This window comes from Sceloporus occidentalis, unplaced genomic scaffold, assembly GCF_023333645.1.
Source record: "Sceloporus occidentalis isolate IW3139 unplaced genomic scaffold, rSceOcc1.0.p SCAF_3, whole genome shotgun sequence".
Lineage (NCBI taxonomy): Eukaryota > Metazoa > Chordata > Lepidosauria > Squamata > Phrynosomatidae > Sceloporus > Sceloporus occidentalis.
The window spans coordinates 126,814,680-126,828,266 of record NW_028316983.1 but is presented as its reverse complement, the minus strand read 5'-3'; the positions used below and the strand labels follow the sequence as shown (position 1 = coordinate 126,828,266).

General features: G+C 41.0%; 2 protein-coding genes across 2 annotated transcripts in view; one reads left to right on the top strand and one right to left on the bottom strand.

The window, feature by feature from the left end:
- Positions 1 to 3,235, top strand: part of LOC149316735 (uncharacterized) — a 63,146-nt gene extending 59,911 nt beyond the window's left edge. Inside the window, exon 11 of the mRNA XM_089516138.1 lies at positions 2,119 to 3,235. Within this exon, the coding sequence (XP_089372264.1) occupies positions 2,119 to 2,237 (119 nt within the window). The 3' untranslated portion in view covers positions 2,238 to 3,235. The remainder of the gene's footprint in view (positions 1 to 2,118) is intronic.
- LOC149316734 (polyunsaturated fatty acid 5-lipoxygenase-like) overlaps positions 1 to 13,587 on the bottom strand; it is a 43,693-nt gene that overhangs the window by 13,381 nt on the left and 16,725 nt on the right. Inside the window, exons 4-9 of the mRNA XM_089516134.1 lie at positions 10,415 to 10,537; positions 8,653 to 8,759; positions 6,395 to 6,567; positions 3,500 to 3,646; positions 3,218 to 3,421; positions 650 to 736 (exon numbers count right to left, since the gene is read on the bottom strand). Of these exons, the coding sequence (XP_089372260.1) occupies positions 650 to 736; positions 3,218 to 3,421; positions 3,500 to 3,646; positions 6,395 to 6,567; positions 8,653 to 8,759; positions 10,415 to 10,537 (841 nt within the window). The remainder of the gene's footprint in view (positions 1 to 649; positions 737 to 3,217; positions 3,422 to 3,499; positions 3,647 to 6,394; positions 6,568 to 8,652; positions 8,760 to 10,414; positions 10,538 to 13,587) is intronic.

Genomic DNA, 13,587 nt, shown 5'->3' with positions numbered 1-13,587 from the left:
TCCTTCCGAGGTCATAGAATCATAGAGTTGGAAGAGACCACAAGGGCCATCCAGTCCAACCCCCTGCCATGCAGGAAATCTCAATCAAAGCATCCCCAAGTACCCAGATTATTAGCTTACACGTTGTAAACTGCTTAGGGAGTGCTTAAGTGCACTGATAAGTGGTATAGAAATGTACTTGCTATTGCTATTACTATATCTATGTTAGACTGGAATATCAGTATTCAAAGGAATCTTATATCACCTTTGAGATTTAGGCAACATTTTTCCTCCTGATCATTGATGAAGCTGAACTTGTCATCTCATCACCATATCCACAGTTTGCATTTCTATGGCAATTTATACAGTCTGATTATAAAGGTCTTTCCTGGGCACCAGTTTACTCCATGCCTCTGAGGAAGTAGACCAAATCTACAAAAGCTTATGTTACAACTCCTTTTGCTCAGTTATACCCAAAGGTGGTACAAAATACCTTTGTATTCTGTTTCATTTGGACTTTGGGGATTAATTACTGTTTTGCCCTGCCCTGTTTTGTTTTTAGCTGCGCTGTTGCCTCTTTTTGGGGGGGAAGAGAAAGATTGTTTCTGTTAGAAGACACTTCCTTGTCCGTAGGGCTTCTAGATCTATGAAGAAAGCAAAATCCTCTCACCTTATCAAAAAGGCCATATTCACATATAAGCTGTTCACGGGCTTTGGTGTTGATGGCTATTGTAAACCGTACATGAGATACAAGGAGCTGTAATCCAGAAAAGAAAGCAGCTCAGGATTAAATATTCCTTACAGTTTTCTCAATATAATGTGATTGGTTCCAAAAACAGACTACTTTCAAACAATACAGTACAGAACTTCAGTTGGTCCATGCCTTTAAATAAACTACTTCTACTGACAAGGAAGACAAGTTCAAAGCCTATTTCTTTACCAGTCAATGTGACATACATTGCCAAGATGTCAAAATTACATTATGAGAAAAAGGTGTTCCTAGTGTTAAAAAAATAATTCAGCATACAAATGGTATTCCAACTTGTTGGATCATAATGTACTTTTTCTTTAAGTAGAACCATCATTGCCAGTTTAGGCCATTTAAAGAAATCTTAGGGATGCATACCACTCACCCCAGAGACAGAGGTTTTGAGGAAGCTAGTGTCACATATTATCCCTGTGGTCATCTCTGTCCTGCCCATCACATCCCAACTTCAAATGCAATGAGGCCATAACTCAATTGCCACTTGAACTAAAGATGAACTAACTAAATAAAAATGAACTTGCCATCATGCTACCTTTTCTTCCTTTCTGCCACTTACCCTCTTCAGCAAAGCCACAACTTAAATAGGAAGCTGCTGCATAGTCAGTCAAATTGTCAACTCTGATTGATGGTTCCATTCCAAGTTTTAGGCAGGATTCTTTCAGAGCCCTGCCTGGAAAACTCTGCTGGTTCTCCACCCAAGTATTAACTAGACCTAACCCTGCTCAAGTTCTAAAAACAGAATAGTGTTTTGCTGGGTTTTGCTCTTGTTGGAAGATGCATCTTTACATCTGGGACTTAGATACTGTGATCCCTTCCAGATCCTTGAAAGCAAAACCATCTCACATTATGGAAAAGGCCATATTCATAGATAAGCAGTCAATTATGTTTGTGAGACATTTGGAGGTCAGATTGACCATTTCTTTTAGGGCATTTGTCAACCAATACGGGGCCTTCAATGTAGGACAAAATGTTTATAGATTCAGCAGTCCTCTGGTTCTGCTAGGCAAGCAGGCTATGCCAGTATAACTTGGCCTACTCAGCAGCAGAAAATTCAGGAGAGAAAAGAAAAGCACAGAATAGATCAATGACAGAAACACTGGTGACACCCACCAAAAATGGCAAAGAGAACAGGGTCTTTAAAATAACCTGATCCCAAGTCATGTAGGTCATCAGCAGCACTTTGAACTGTGACTCATAATTAGTAACAAAAAAGTAATGTGCCCCCATAACTGGCTCAAGCAATGCCTGGTTGCAACATTCTGGAACAACTGAAGTTTATGAATGCAGTTAAAAGGAAACCTTATGTAAAGTAGCCTACATAGAATGTACCAAACATGTGTAACTGTGACCTGATCTCTTTTCTTCATGAATAGGTGCCATTGATGTTCTGGCTTTAACTATGAAAATACAGTCCAGACCACAGCCAAAGCATGAGCAACTACATTCAGGGGTAGATGCAAATTGCAAACTTCAGCCTGCAAGGGGACTATAACTTCATTCAACAGAGACTGATTCTTGTTCCCCAATTTGCCTCTTGCCTGACAAGAGCACCTCTGTCTTTGTCTACATTATACTTCAGTTTGTTGATTGTCTCATAACAAGGGCTAAAAAATGGACTAAAATGGATCTGAACAATCAATCTCTTGCCTGCAGCTAAGATGTTACACCATGTTTGAGGATCTTGAGCAAGAATGGAATACAAAACCCTTGCTAAAAATTATTCAGTATCTACTAACAACGTGACCTCTATGTATCTATGGTGCAGTACAGACCGCCTGAAACAGCGGCCTGCACTTGCCCATTTTACCTCTGGAGGGATGCCGCAGCCGCCAAACAACACAGCGCCCCTCTGCAGTAAAAAGAACCCAGTTCTTCCGGGTTCTTTTTGAGCCTCCCGAGTTCCGTCACGAGTGTGCCAATGGTGCACTCATGAAGTAAGCAACTCGTAGCAATGTGCGGATGCTGTGCATCGCTTACACCAAGATGGCAGCCTCCATGAGGATGGGAGGCCACCATTAGGCCACCATCCACACATCATAGGGTTCTGGACTGTGCAGTTGCTGCGCGGTGCAGAACCCTACTATCGCTGCTGCTATGCTGCATTTGGGCCGTCTGTCTCAGCCCTATACTTTCTTTGCTATGTGGAGACTGGAATATTAGCGTGCTTCAGGCACTGTACTACTGATCCTGTGAAAAGTGGATCTCAAACTTTATTTTCTCACAAACTTGAAAATTGCTTACAATCCCCAGCAGGTAGTTAAATATCTTGATTTTATAAAAAGTAGCATTTTCACATGTTATAATAGCTGAATTGTGTTAAGACTCATCCAGCTTAAATGTTTACAGTGCATTTTTGGTTTATTAACAATTAATTTACTAGAAAACTAGTATATTTTCAAAAATATTAACATAATATTGACAGACCTTGCAAAAGCAAAATAACCACATTATCCTGACACCAAAATGACCTACCTTGTACAGAGGATGGACAGAAGGCAGCTGCCGAAACATTGCCACTGCAAACACTTCAGAAATTAAGTGAGTCCTGAGAAGATGGGTAACTGTCTGATGTATGTGAAAATCAGAAGATCGAACCCAAATCTTAGCCAATAACCAATCATACTTATCATCAGATGGGAGGAAAATAGGATTGTCTGGTTTTGGATCTTGGTTTATCTGAAAAGTATAAAAAACTGTTAACTATTCTTTCAATAATGACAGAGGTAATATTTTAGTAGGTAAGATGCAGATTACCTGGATTGCAATAGGAACAATCTTGTTCTCCAGAGTCTTATACAGTAAGCAGATTGGAGCAGCCAAATATTGTATTGTGCAGGGATCTCTCTTATTGACTTCAATACCATCCAGAAGCTCATAATCCACTATGAAAATGTTCCCTTGCTGTAGGAAAGGAAATGTGAACATATATTGCCTGTTATTTTTGATTTATTTTGCTCTCCCTGTAAATAATATTGTTGATTTAGCTTGTATCTTATTTAATATTAATTTGAGTCAAAAGCCTATTATAAATACATACTGAAAAGGATTTATTGCCAGTCTAATTATTAGTTACTTACTGAAGTGTACTCATTGCTGTCTGGGTCTGCACTTAATACTCGAAAGGGGCCAATCCTGTCTTTCTGCCAGCCCATTTTTACGTTAGAAGTGCCTCAGAGCCATCTCACATTTTGTCATTCTCAGAAAGCCCTCTCTCATTTCCCCAGCTTGAGGAATTTTAGCAAGAGTGACTTAGCCCTCTCCTGTTTTCAAGCATTGTTATTATTTCGCAGTGAGTGAAGGCAGCCCCTCTTTCCTACTTCTAAGAAGCCCTCTATTTAGAAATTCAACTTGAATCTGACCACTGTACCTTGGGCAACAACCAAAAGTATTCTAGCAAATTGTCTAGAACAATGTCCCCAAAGATTATCACTGCCACAGGCAGGGAAACATTCTATTCTAAAATCATAGATAAAATATATTTATCTCTTGTATACCTTTAAGGTATACAGGTTCAAATGAGTCCTGGAGGAGACCAAGCCAGAAATGTCCCTAGAAGCCAAACTGACAAAACTGAGACTGTTGTATTTTGGACATATCATGAGAAGAGAGGACTCATCAGAAAAAAACAATAATGCTGGGAAAGGTGGAGGGAAGTAGCAATAGCAATAGCATTTACATTTCTATACTGCTTAATAGTGAACTCAGCACTCTCTAAGTGGTTTACAATCTGCAAGCCAATTGCTCCCAACCTGTTGGGGGCTCATTTTACCAATTTACAAAAGTCTGAGTCAACCTTGGAGCCCTGGGATTAAACTCACAACATTGTGGTTGCAATGGTGGCATTTTGCCACTGTGCCACCAGGACTACAGGAAGTAGAAAGAGAGGAAGACTGCATGCTAGATGCATGGACTCTATTAAGGAGGTCATGGGTATGAATTTGCAGGAACTAAGCAGAGCAGTGGAGAACAGGAAGTCTTGGAGATGTCTCATCCACAGAGTCATCATGGGTCGAGATCGACTCAAAGGCAGTTAACAACAACAAAAATACCTTCACAAACACATGAACAACATAAATGGGATTCTCCACATATTATTCCAGCATTGATTCTGAAAGTAGCTGTAGGCTTAGAGACAAAGACTCAAAGTCAGCCAATAAGCTTCATAACTGAACCAGTGCTTCAGCTTCCTCAGACATTGAAGGTTATCGCATGGGGGCAAAACCGTCCCCCGATGTGTTCTAACGAGCACGAGCGCGGGCGCGCACGGAGCGTGATGGGAACCCGATGGGAACCAGAACGCTAGTTTACCGCAAGGTGGAACGCCACCGCTGCTGCCGGCGTTCCCATTGGGTTCCCGATGTGTTCCAGGAGGTGCCATTTCTGGGAACAGTTTCAAAAGCGTTCCCAGAAATGGCGCCTCCTGGAACACATCGGGAACCCAATGGGAACGCCGGCGGCAGCGGTGGCGTTCCACCGTGCGGTAAACTAGCGTTCTGGTTCCCATCGGGTTCCCATCACGCTCCGTGCGCGCCCGTGCTCGTGCTCGTTAGAACACATCGGGGGACGGTTTTGCCCCCATGCGATAACCTTCCAAGATTAGCACTTTATGCACTGAACTGCATCTATGCTATTTGCTTGGGTGATGAAATTTGAACATAAAACCCCATTTTGAATTATAAGCATAGGAATGTGACTTCTACTCACACACAAAAATAAGAAAAACAAAAAACACAAATTATGGAAACAAATGTGTCCAAATACTCTTAGTCCATATGTTTTATTCTATGGGAAAAACTGAATGATTTTCAGGAATTTGGAATTTCATTTAATTTGTTTCTGTCAGAGATGGACTTTAGGTTTGTCATATTCAGGTACAAATACATCAAACATGCTATAGAGTTAGGGCAGTGTTGGAAAAATGTATTACATTGTGTTATATCAACACAATAATAAAGGTTCACTGCTCCAACCGACAAATCCAAACAATTTCATTTTCATTTATAAATATACTAACTAACGTATGTGTGTAATTAATAAAGATGTTTGCCTTTTTAGAATCATGAGGGGTGGGGGTTGCAGCATTTACTGTCCCTTATTTGCTTTGAAATCTGCTTCCTTTAGGATGGAGACAGAGAACTATTAAAAGCATGAGATGGCGTTAAAGGAAATGAATTTGAATTTGTAGCCCTGGAAGATTTTGCACAGCAGAGGGGATTGGGTAATAGACTGACAAATGCAATAGCTCTGGTGTAGCAGCCAGCACAGCAGCTCGGGTTGTCCAAAATGCAGCTGAAAGTTTAAATTTCATCATGGTTTGGAAAAAAACGTGTGGGGACCATGGACAAACCTTCTTTAAATAGGCACAAAACTGACCTGTACTCAGAAATAAAACTGACTGTACTCATTATGGTTTATTTACTTACAGGTGCAGATAAGGCTGCAACTCTAGAATTAGGCTTTCTATTAGCATTTGTACAAAAGAAACTGATTCTATAACAACTTAAAAGTTCATTATTTTCTCCGAGGAAAAGAAAAGGAATTCTCTTCCAATATTTTAACCTATCTTTTAAATAAAATTCCTGAAAAGCCAAAAACCTTTCTGAAGAGTGCAATAATAACGAAATAGGTGCCTATTTGAAGGTGGTGTACCTTTATTTCCTCTTCCAGAGTAAGATTCCTCTCCAAACTGCATTCTACCATTTCTGTAGTCACTGGAAACTTCTTTGGTAATTCTGTGCACTTTCGGATCAATACAGGATTGCACCCATTCAGAAACTGGTATCCAAACATAAAATTTTCTTGCCAATGCTGCATCACATACTCTAAAGGAACAAATGAAAATTCTGCTAAATGTTGTTTTTAGTCAAAAAATTAGCTACTCTTTTCCAAAGTGCATGTCGTTTAAAAAAGGAAAAACAAGAAGGGTAGAGGGAGCCTCAAAACGATAGTTGGAGCAAAATGAGAAGCAACTGCTTACTTGGAACCATAGCTTATCTCTTCACATGGTCAGTTGTACATTCATAGATATGAGTTTATACTATCTCAGAAACAGTGACTGGGGAAATGGCTTAAATGGTCTATCATCTGGTATCTGAAAATTATGTGCGTGTCTGTGTATGTGTGTCCTTTATAAACATTCCACTTAGCTTTTCATCATGTGCCATATGACAGGGAGGAATGCCACATCCTCTGGGTCATATCAAGATCTATTTTAGTGGCTGGATAAGAGTAATCCACAAATAGACTGAATACTACAGATGGCAGTCTATTGGAAAAGCATATTGGAAAAGGTAACACGCCTGTATAGATATGTAAATAAATTCTACAGATGATCTGAAGCAGAAAATCCAGAGAAACATAACAATAATTTGGTTAGAGATGACAGAGGTAAAGCTGCTCCTTCTAATTTTTCAGAATCAACTTGAGAAAGTATATCACTTCAAATGAATGGACAACATCATGACGAACAGTGTTGGAAGAATCAGGGAGGGTGACAAATACTCCTGATTCCTTCATTAGGGCCCTATTCAGACAGTGAAAATAATCCAGGATGAATCTGTGTTGATTTTCTGTTGTTCACATGCATCCCGAATGCACCAAATTTAGTTTTTTTGAGGGGAGGGCTGCCCAAAAAAACACAACTTAACCCAGGATAATCAATACCAGATTTTTTCCCAAGTTTAAAAAAAAGATTTGCATCGTTAGCAGTGTAAATAACTGATGCAAATAGACCCCGGATAATTCGAGATTAAACTCGGCATGCCTGGAATGTGTTTCAAATACATTTGCACTGTCGACTCCATGGTCGAGTGCTGCATGTGTGAGCAACCAAACTTCCAGAGATTTGCATAGATGCAGTTCCATAGTATGAATAGCAAATCAGGAATGCATGTGTGAGGTAATTCGCATCACTCTGCTAAAACAAACAAACAAAAAATGACATCTGAAAGATCCCTAGGAAGGAAACCATCTAAATCTTTCACCACTCAGTTTTCTTTCAAAGTAGATCACCTAGGAGGTCTCTCAAGGACTGGTTGAACAGGATCTCCATTAAGTAGTTAGAATGGCAAGAGAGCATTCTGACTAGTTTTCACGGCACAAAAGACTGTGGTTTAAATGTGGTTTATTATTTGATCCAGTTTCACTGTTTCTGTGTACACATTAAAGATGGCAGCCAGAGGCAGCCCATTGGTTCAGGCAGGCCATGGAAGACTCATTACCCAAAGAAAGAAACAGCTTGCCCAAATTCCAATTATAGCAACATTATTTATTTGATGCCACTGCATAGTACAGGGTACCTTCCTTGACTCTGCTTTGCTGTCTCGTTGGCTTCTGCTGCTCTTCTTCACTGAATGCATATTCTCTTTTTCCAGTGCATCTAGGCATCCAATGTAAGCAGAGTATCTAGGCCCAATTCTGCCCAATTTTGCCTAATTTCTGTTCCTCCAGAAGATGAGTTAGGGGGGGCTGTGCAGGCTGGCCATTAAAGCCAGCCTAGGGGTAGAGTCGGGGCATGGCATCCATATGAAGCACACCCCGACTCTGCTCCCATGGTGGCGTGATGCTGCATAACGCTTCACACGGCGCATGGCATCACGTAGCTACATAACACAATACCAAAGAGAGCCTTAAATCTGTGGCACTGCGGCTATTGTGCCCTGGAAAGGCCAGATCGGTGGCACAGCATGCGCTTGCTGCGGCCCTGATCTTGGAAAGAAAGAGGTGGCTGCAGGCTACTCCTTCAGGGGCGGTTCCACAACTTAGTCTAGCAAAAACCAACAGTCTTGTTTTTGCAACTTTGTGTACATCTGTTTTTGGACTGATTTGATTGTACCAAATGCTTTGAAATAGTGGAAAATAATTGATGCTTTCTGATGGAATTATCCACAAACTGCAAAGAAACTCACCAGAAATTGTATTGGTTATTCTGACAAAGATCTTTTCAAAATCTGCAAAGTCACTCCAGGAAGACTGGAACATATGCATGAAGCGATTAACACAGAGATTTTCCATTCTAAAAAAATGAATATAAAGCACTTAATGAATATTATTGCAGCTTTATTGTCTTCCATTACCCTGCAACTTTCATTTTTCCTATCCATCTCCTTTTTTGGCTTCAGCTTGAAATTCTTTGCCACAGCTTTAAAGGAAGAGGATTAGATTTCATCTCTAGCAATTAGAAATCACCAATGAAATTACTGTATATTAGTGTTTTTCAAAACAATATTGAACTCGTTCTTCTACATTAATCTGACTTTCTGGGACATATTCAACCCAACCCAGGCACCTGTTCCCCAGCCAAACCTGCAGAATTCCTTGCATTGTTCTATGAATGAAGCAGAAATATAATATAAATGAAAATATTACTATAACAAAAGAAGACAATAACAAGGCATATTGGAGCCCTTCTCCTAGAGCCACATTGCCCACTATGAGAACAAAGCAGTAGCTCATCTAAAAGGAAGTTGGGGTGCTGCATTAAGCAAGCACTTGCTGAAATCCAAAGTAAGGGGCTCTACAGATTGCTCCTAAGGGGTGGTGGGAGGCTGCCCTTTTCCTGGCTGGATCTGGGCCACAGCACACCACGGTCTCGATCCAGCTTTTGGAGGTTGCCATAGCTGCAGCAGCACGGATATATGGTGCCCCTTTGGCACTGCATCATCTGGATGCAGCGCTGGTAGCGCACCATGATTCCGCGCGCCAGCTGGAATGGCACGCGGCAACATGATGCCCTGGGGTGGAGTCAGGGCATCCAACATTAGGACATAACAGGCCAGCCTTTTCAGCCCATCTGTATAGGGCCTATATCCTTGATTATCCTCTATTAAAATGACATTCACTGAACCAAGGTCTAGATTGTGTGAGGGGAGAGAGGTGACACATCTCAAAAGCCTTTCTATTCCTCTCTGGAACTTTAGTTTCCTTTCGCAGATTTTTCATGTACCTAAGACCTGGGCTGGTGTGAAGCTTTTCTATTACAAATATTAAACATTCCCATTTTTCAGCTGAACAGTGTTATAGTGTTATAGTATAGTGTTAGTGTTATAGTTGTACATTCTTGTATGATATGGAGTAAACTAGATGGCTTTTGTAATTACTTTCAACCCTATATCTATGTGATCCATAAGAATCAACATTCTTGACTTAGGCCAGGTACATACCTGCTTGAAGGTCCAGAGAGGTGGCGACCTTTTTTCGTGCGGAGGGAAGCTGCAGCCACCAAACTGCATGGCTTCCCTCCGCAGGAAAGAACCCGCAAAAAGCGGGTTCTTTTCCTGCTGCGCCAGTTATGTCTGAGTGCGCCAATGGCACATTCTTGATGTAACTGGCATGACGCAACGTGCGGAGGCTATGCGTCCATTATGTCATAATGGCGGCACGCGTGTATACGGGTTGCCGCCTTTATGCTGCCACCAGTACATGCTAGGGTTAGGGACCGTGCGGTTGCTGCACGGTCCCGTAACCCTAGCACGGTGCAAGCATGGCGCTTTTGCGCCATCTGTACCACACCTTAGATGCTGGGAAATCTATGGTACAGATGACCACGTCATCTGATTTTACACCATTTGAGAATCTAGTGTTAAATTCTCATTTTAACTATGACTATTCTGTAGAAATAATGCTGCTTTGGAAGGACTTAAGCATTTCCTCTCTCATCACAATACTTACGCCTTGGTGTAATTCAAAATGAAATCAATTCCTTTTTCACTGTCAAATTGGATGTTGCGAGGCAAATCCTTGTGAGATTTGGCATCTATGTTCAGTGGAAAGCCTGGCTGCCATTCTGCCCACCTGATTAAGTATCAAAGGAAGTGCTGAGCAAACCAACAACATTTACTTTTCATATTGTTTTCAAAACTGTAAATTATGTAGCTAAAAATTTACATTTCCAAATTATTTTTATCAGGCTATGTACACTTTGCTGTATTGTACCATAATCTTTTTCTTCCTGTAATTTGTTTCAAAGTGATACAATCTTTACTGTATGTTTTTATTTTAAGTGGTGTCATATTGAGGATAGTATAGCAAGCTGTTTTCTGCTGCTCCAGAGGATGGGGCAATGAGTTCAAACTATAGGAAAAGCAATTCCACCTAAATATTAGGAAAAGCATCCTGATGATAGAAGCTGTTTGACAGTGGAATACATTGCCTTTCGAGTGTGATGGAGTCTCCTTTGAAGTTTTTTAGATGGTCTAGATGGCCACTTGTCAGTTGTGCTTTTATTGTGTCTTCCTGTATTGCAGGGGATTGGACTGGATGGTCTTTGTGGTCTCTTCCAACCTCTATGACTCCGTTCTGTTCATTCATAGGGTCACCATAAGTTGAAGTTGATGGCAGTTAACAGTAACAATTTGGTTAGCATTTAAAATTATATCTTCCAATTCCAGTGCACGTGCACCCAAGGATGGGAGGAGAAAGGGGAAGGAAGCAGGGAGGGAAGGAGGATGGTGAAGGGAGGGAAGGGGGAGGGAGGAGGGAAGGTAGAGGGAGACTTCAGTACCGTTGTTTTTAATGGCGGCACGGCTGCAAGTTCATAACACCATTAAGGACAATGGGACTTGAGCATCTGTGGATTTTGGTATGCACTGGGACATCTGGAACGGATCCCCCACGGATACTGTGGGCCCACTGTATTTAAAACAGCTCACTTCTGGTTCATTTCCTGTTGTAAAAAAGGTCTCTCCTGGTCCCAAAATGGAATGGGGTTTGAAAACATGTCAAAAATGACTCCCACAGTTCCTAAAAGGTGTTTGGAAGCAAACATCATTTTAAAAAAATTGTGGAGGTGCAGCAGGGAACATCCTACCATGTTCCTCTGGAAGGGCCAGTACAGGCCACTAAATGGCCACTAATGGCCCAGGAGTAAGGCAGACACCTTCCTCCCCATCCCACCCCACCAGATTAATTCACTGTATAATATTCTTTTTATATAGGCTTAACAAGTTGCCTTGATTGAATCCCATTATTGGAAAAATGGCAGGATATAAATGAATAAAAAATGATGATGAGGAGGAGGAGGAGGAGGAGGAAGAGGAGGAGGAGGAGGAGGAGGAGGAGGAGGAGGAGGAGGAGGAGGAGGAGGAGGAGGAGGAGAACCCCTCTGCAGCAATGTAAAAGAGACAGAGAGATTGATAAAGAGGTAGATGTAATTTACTAGCATGTTTTGCATCCAGACAGGTCAGGACTGGCAAACAACTTGCCTGTTGCCTTTCTTGCCATGCCTCTGTTGCATTGAAAAGAAGAACTAAGAAAGCAAAGGTGGAAGACACTAAAAGGAAATATTGGGGATGATCCAAATAACTGAGAAAAGAGATGTTTGATACTTTCTAGCACAGCTAAACAAAAATAAAGACAGGGGAGCTTGTCGCACACACATTTAATCCAGCTGCATCTCAATGGGATGCAGCCGGGATGCAGGATGTAGGTGGGAATTATTGCATGCAATTCGCCGCAGATTCTGTCAGCTGAGTACAGCCTGGCTGCATCCCAGCTCCCAGGTGCACTTTGGCAGCCACTTTTCAAAGCCAGGAGCTTTCTGACTTGGAAAAGTAGTTGCCGAAGCATGCCTGGGAGCTGGGATACACCTGGGCTGTACTCGGCCAGCGGAATTAGCAGCAAATTACATGCGATAATTCCCGCCTGCATCCCGCATCCCAGCTGCATCCTGTTATGGTGCGGTTGGGTTAAAGGTGCATGCAATAAGCTCCAAAATCTCCCCCTTATCTCTGTGCAATGACAGGCAGGGCTCCCCCCTTGCCCTTAGGTATGCTCTGTCAGTCCTGACTTAAATTTGTATCTTGCAGGCCTCAGTTCACCATTACCAGTAATGAGTAATATAGTTTATATTTGATATTATACCAAATGTAAAGGGGTGGGAACAGAAGTGTCCATCTGAGATGCTTTAAAGGGGAAAAAACTATCAAAATATATGGAATTAATAAGAAATTTTAAAAAATTATATAAGAACCTTGAGTTATATAACTTTGTAAAACAATGACCTAAATTCTATTTTAGCCTTGATTAGAATGGACTCATTAAATCCATTGGATTTATTTAGATGCTGGCTTACTACTTAACAATTTATTAATTGGGTCTCTCTAGTTGGTACTAATAATAAAATTAATAAATAAAACTTTTATTTATACCCCCCTTTTTGTTAGAACAATCAAAGCAGCTTACAACAATTAAAATAGTACATCCATATATACAAAGTATTCCCCCGCCTTAAAAAGAGATTAAACAATATAAGATTAAAATTACATAACTATTAAAAGCCAATAACAGTGGGCAGAGTCATCACATATATGTGGGGGAATCAGCACATGGCCGAGCCCATAGCTGTGTGGAGTCACAAATATTTGAACAAGAACATCAACAACAACAACAACAAAATGGGGGGGGGGGAGGTCCTGAGTGCTGGAAATACCCAGCAAGTGAGGTCTATAGTGAGAATCTTCACAGGTCAGGACTTATGCTCTGCAAAACTGCACAAGGTTTCGCCTTTTGTTTGCACAGAGTAAGTCTTGCACTGTGAATACTCCATGGAAACTATGCAACTTTCTTATGGCCATGTAAACATTCTCTTTTCTATGAGAACAAAACTAACAAAGATTTACATCTGTGGATAAACAAACACAATATTGTACTATTTAGACAGTTTCCATACTGTACAATTACAGAAGTTTGATATTTCTTTAACTGCAATGGCCTCATCCTATGGGATCCCAGGATTTGTAATTTGGGGAGAATTCACTAATACAGTCCCCTGAACTACAGCATTACAGCTCTCTGGCAGAGAATTCTAAGTACCTCAAAAAACTACAAATCCCAGAATTCCATAG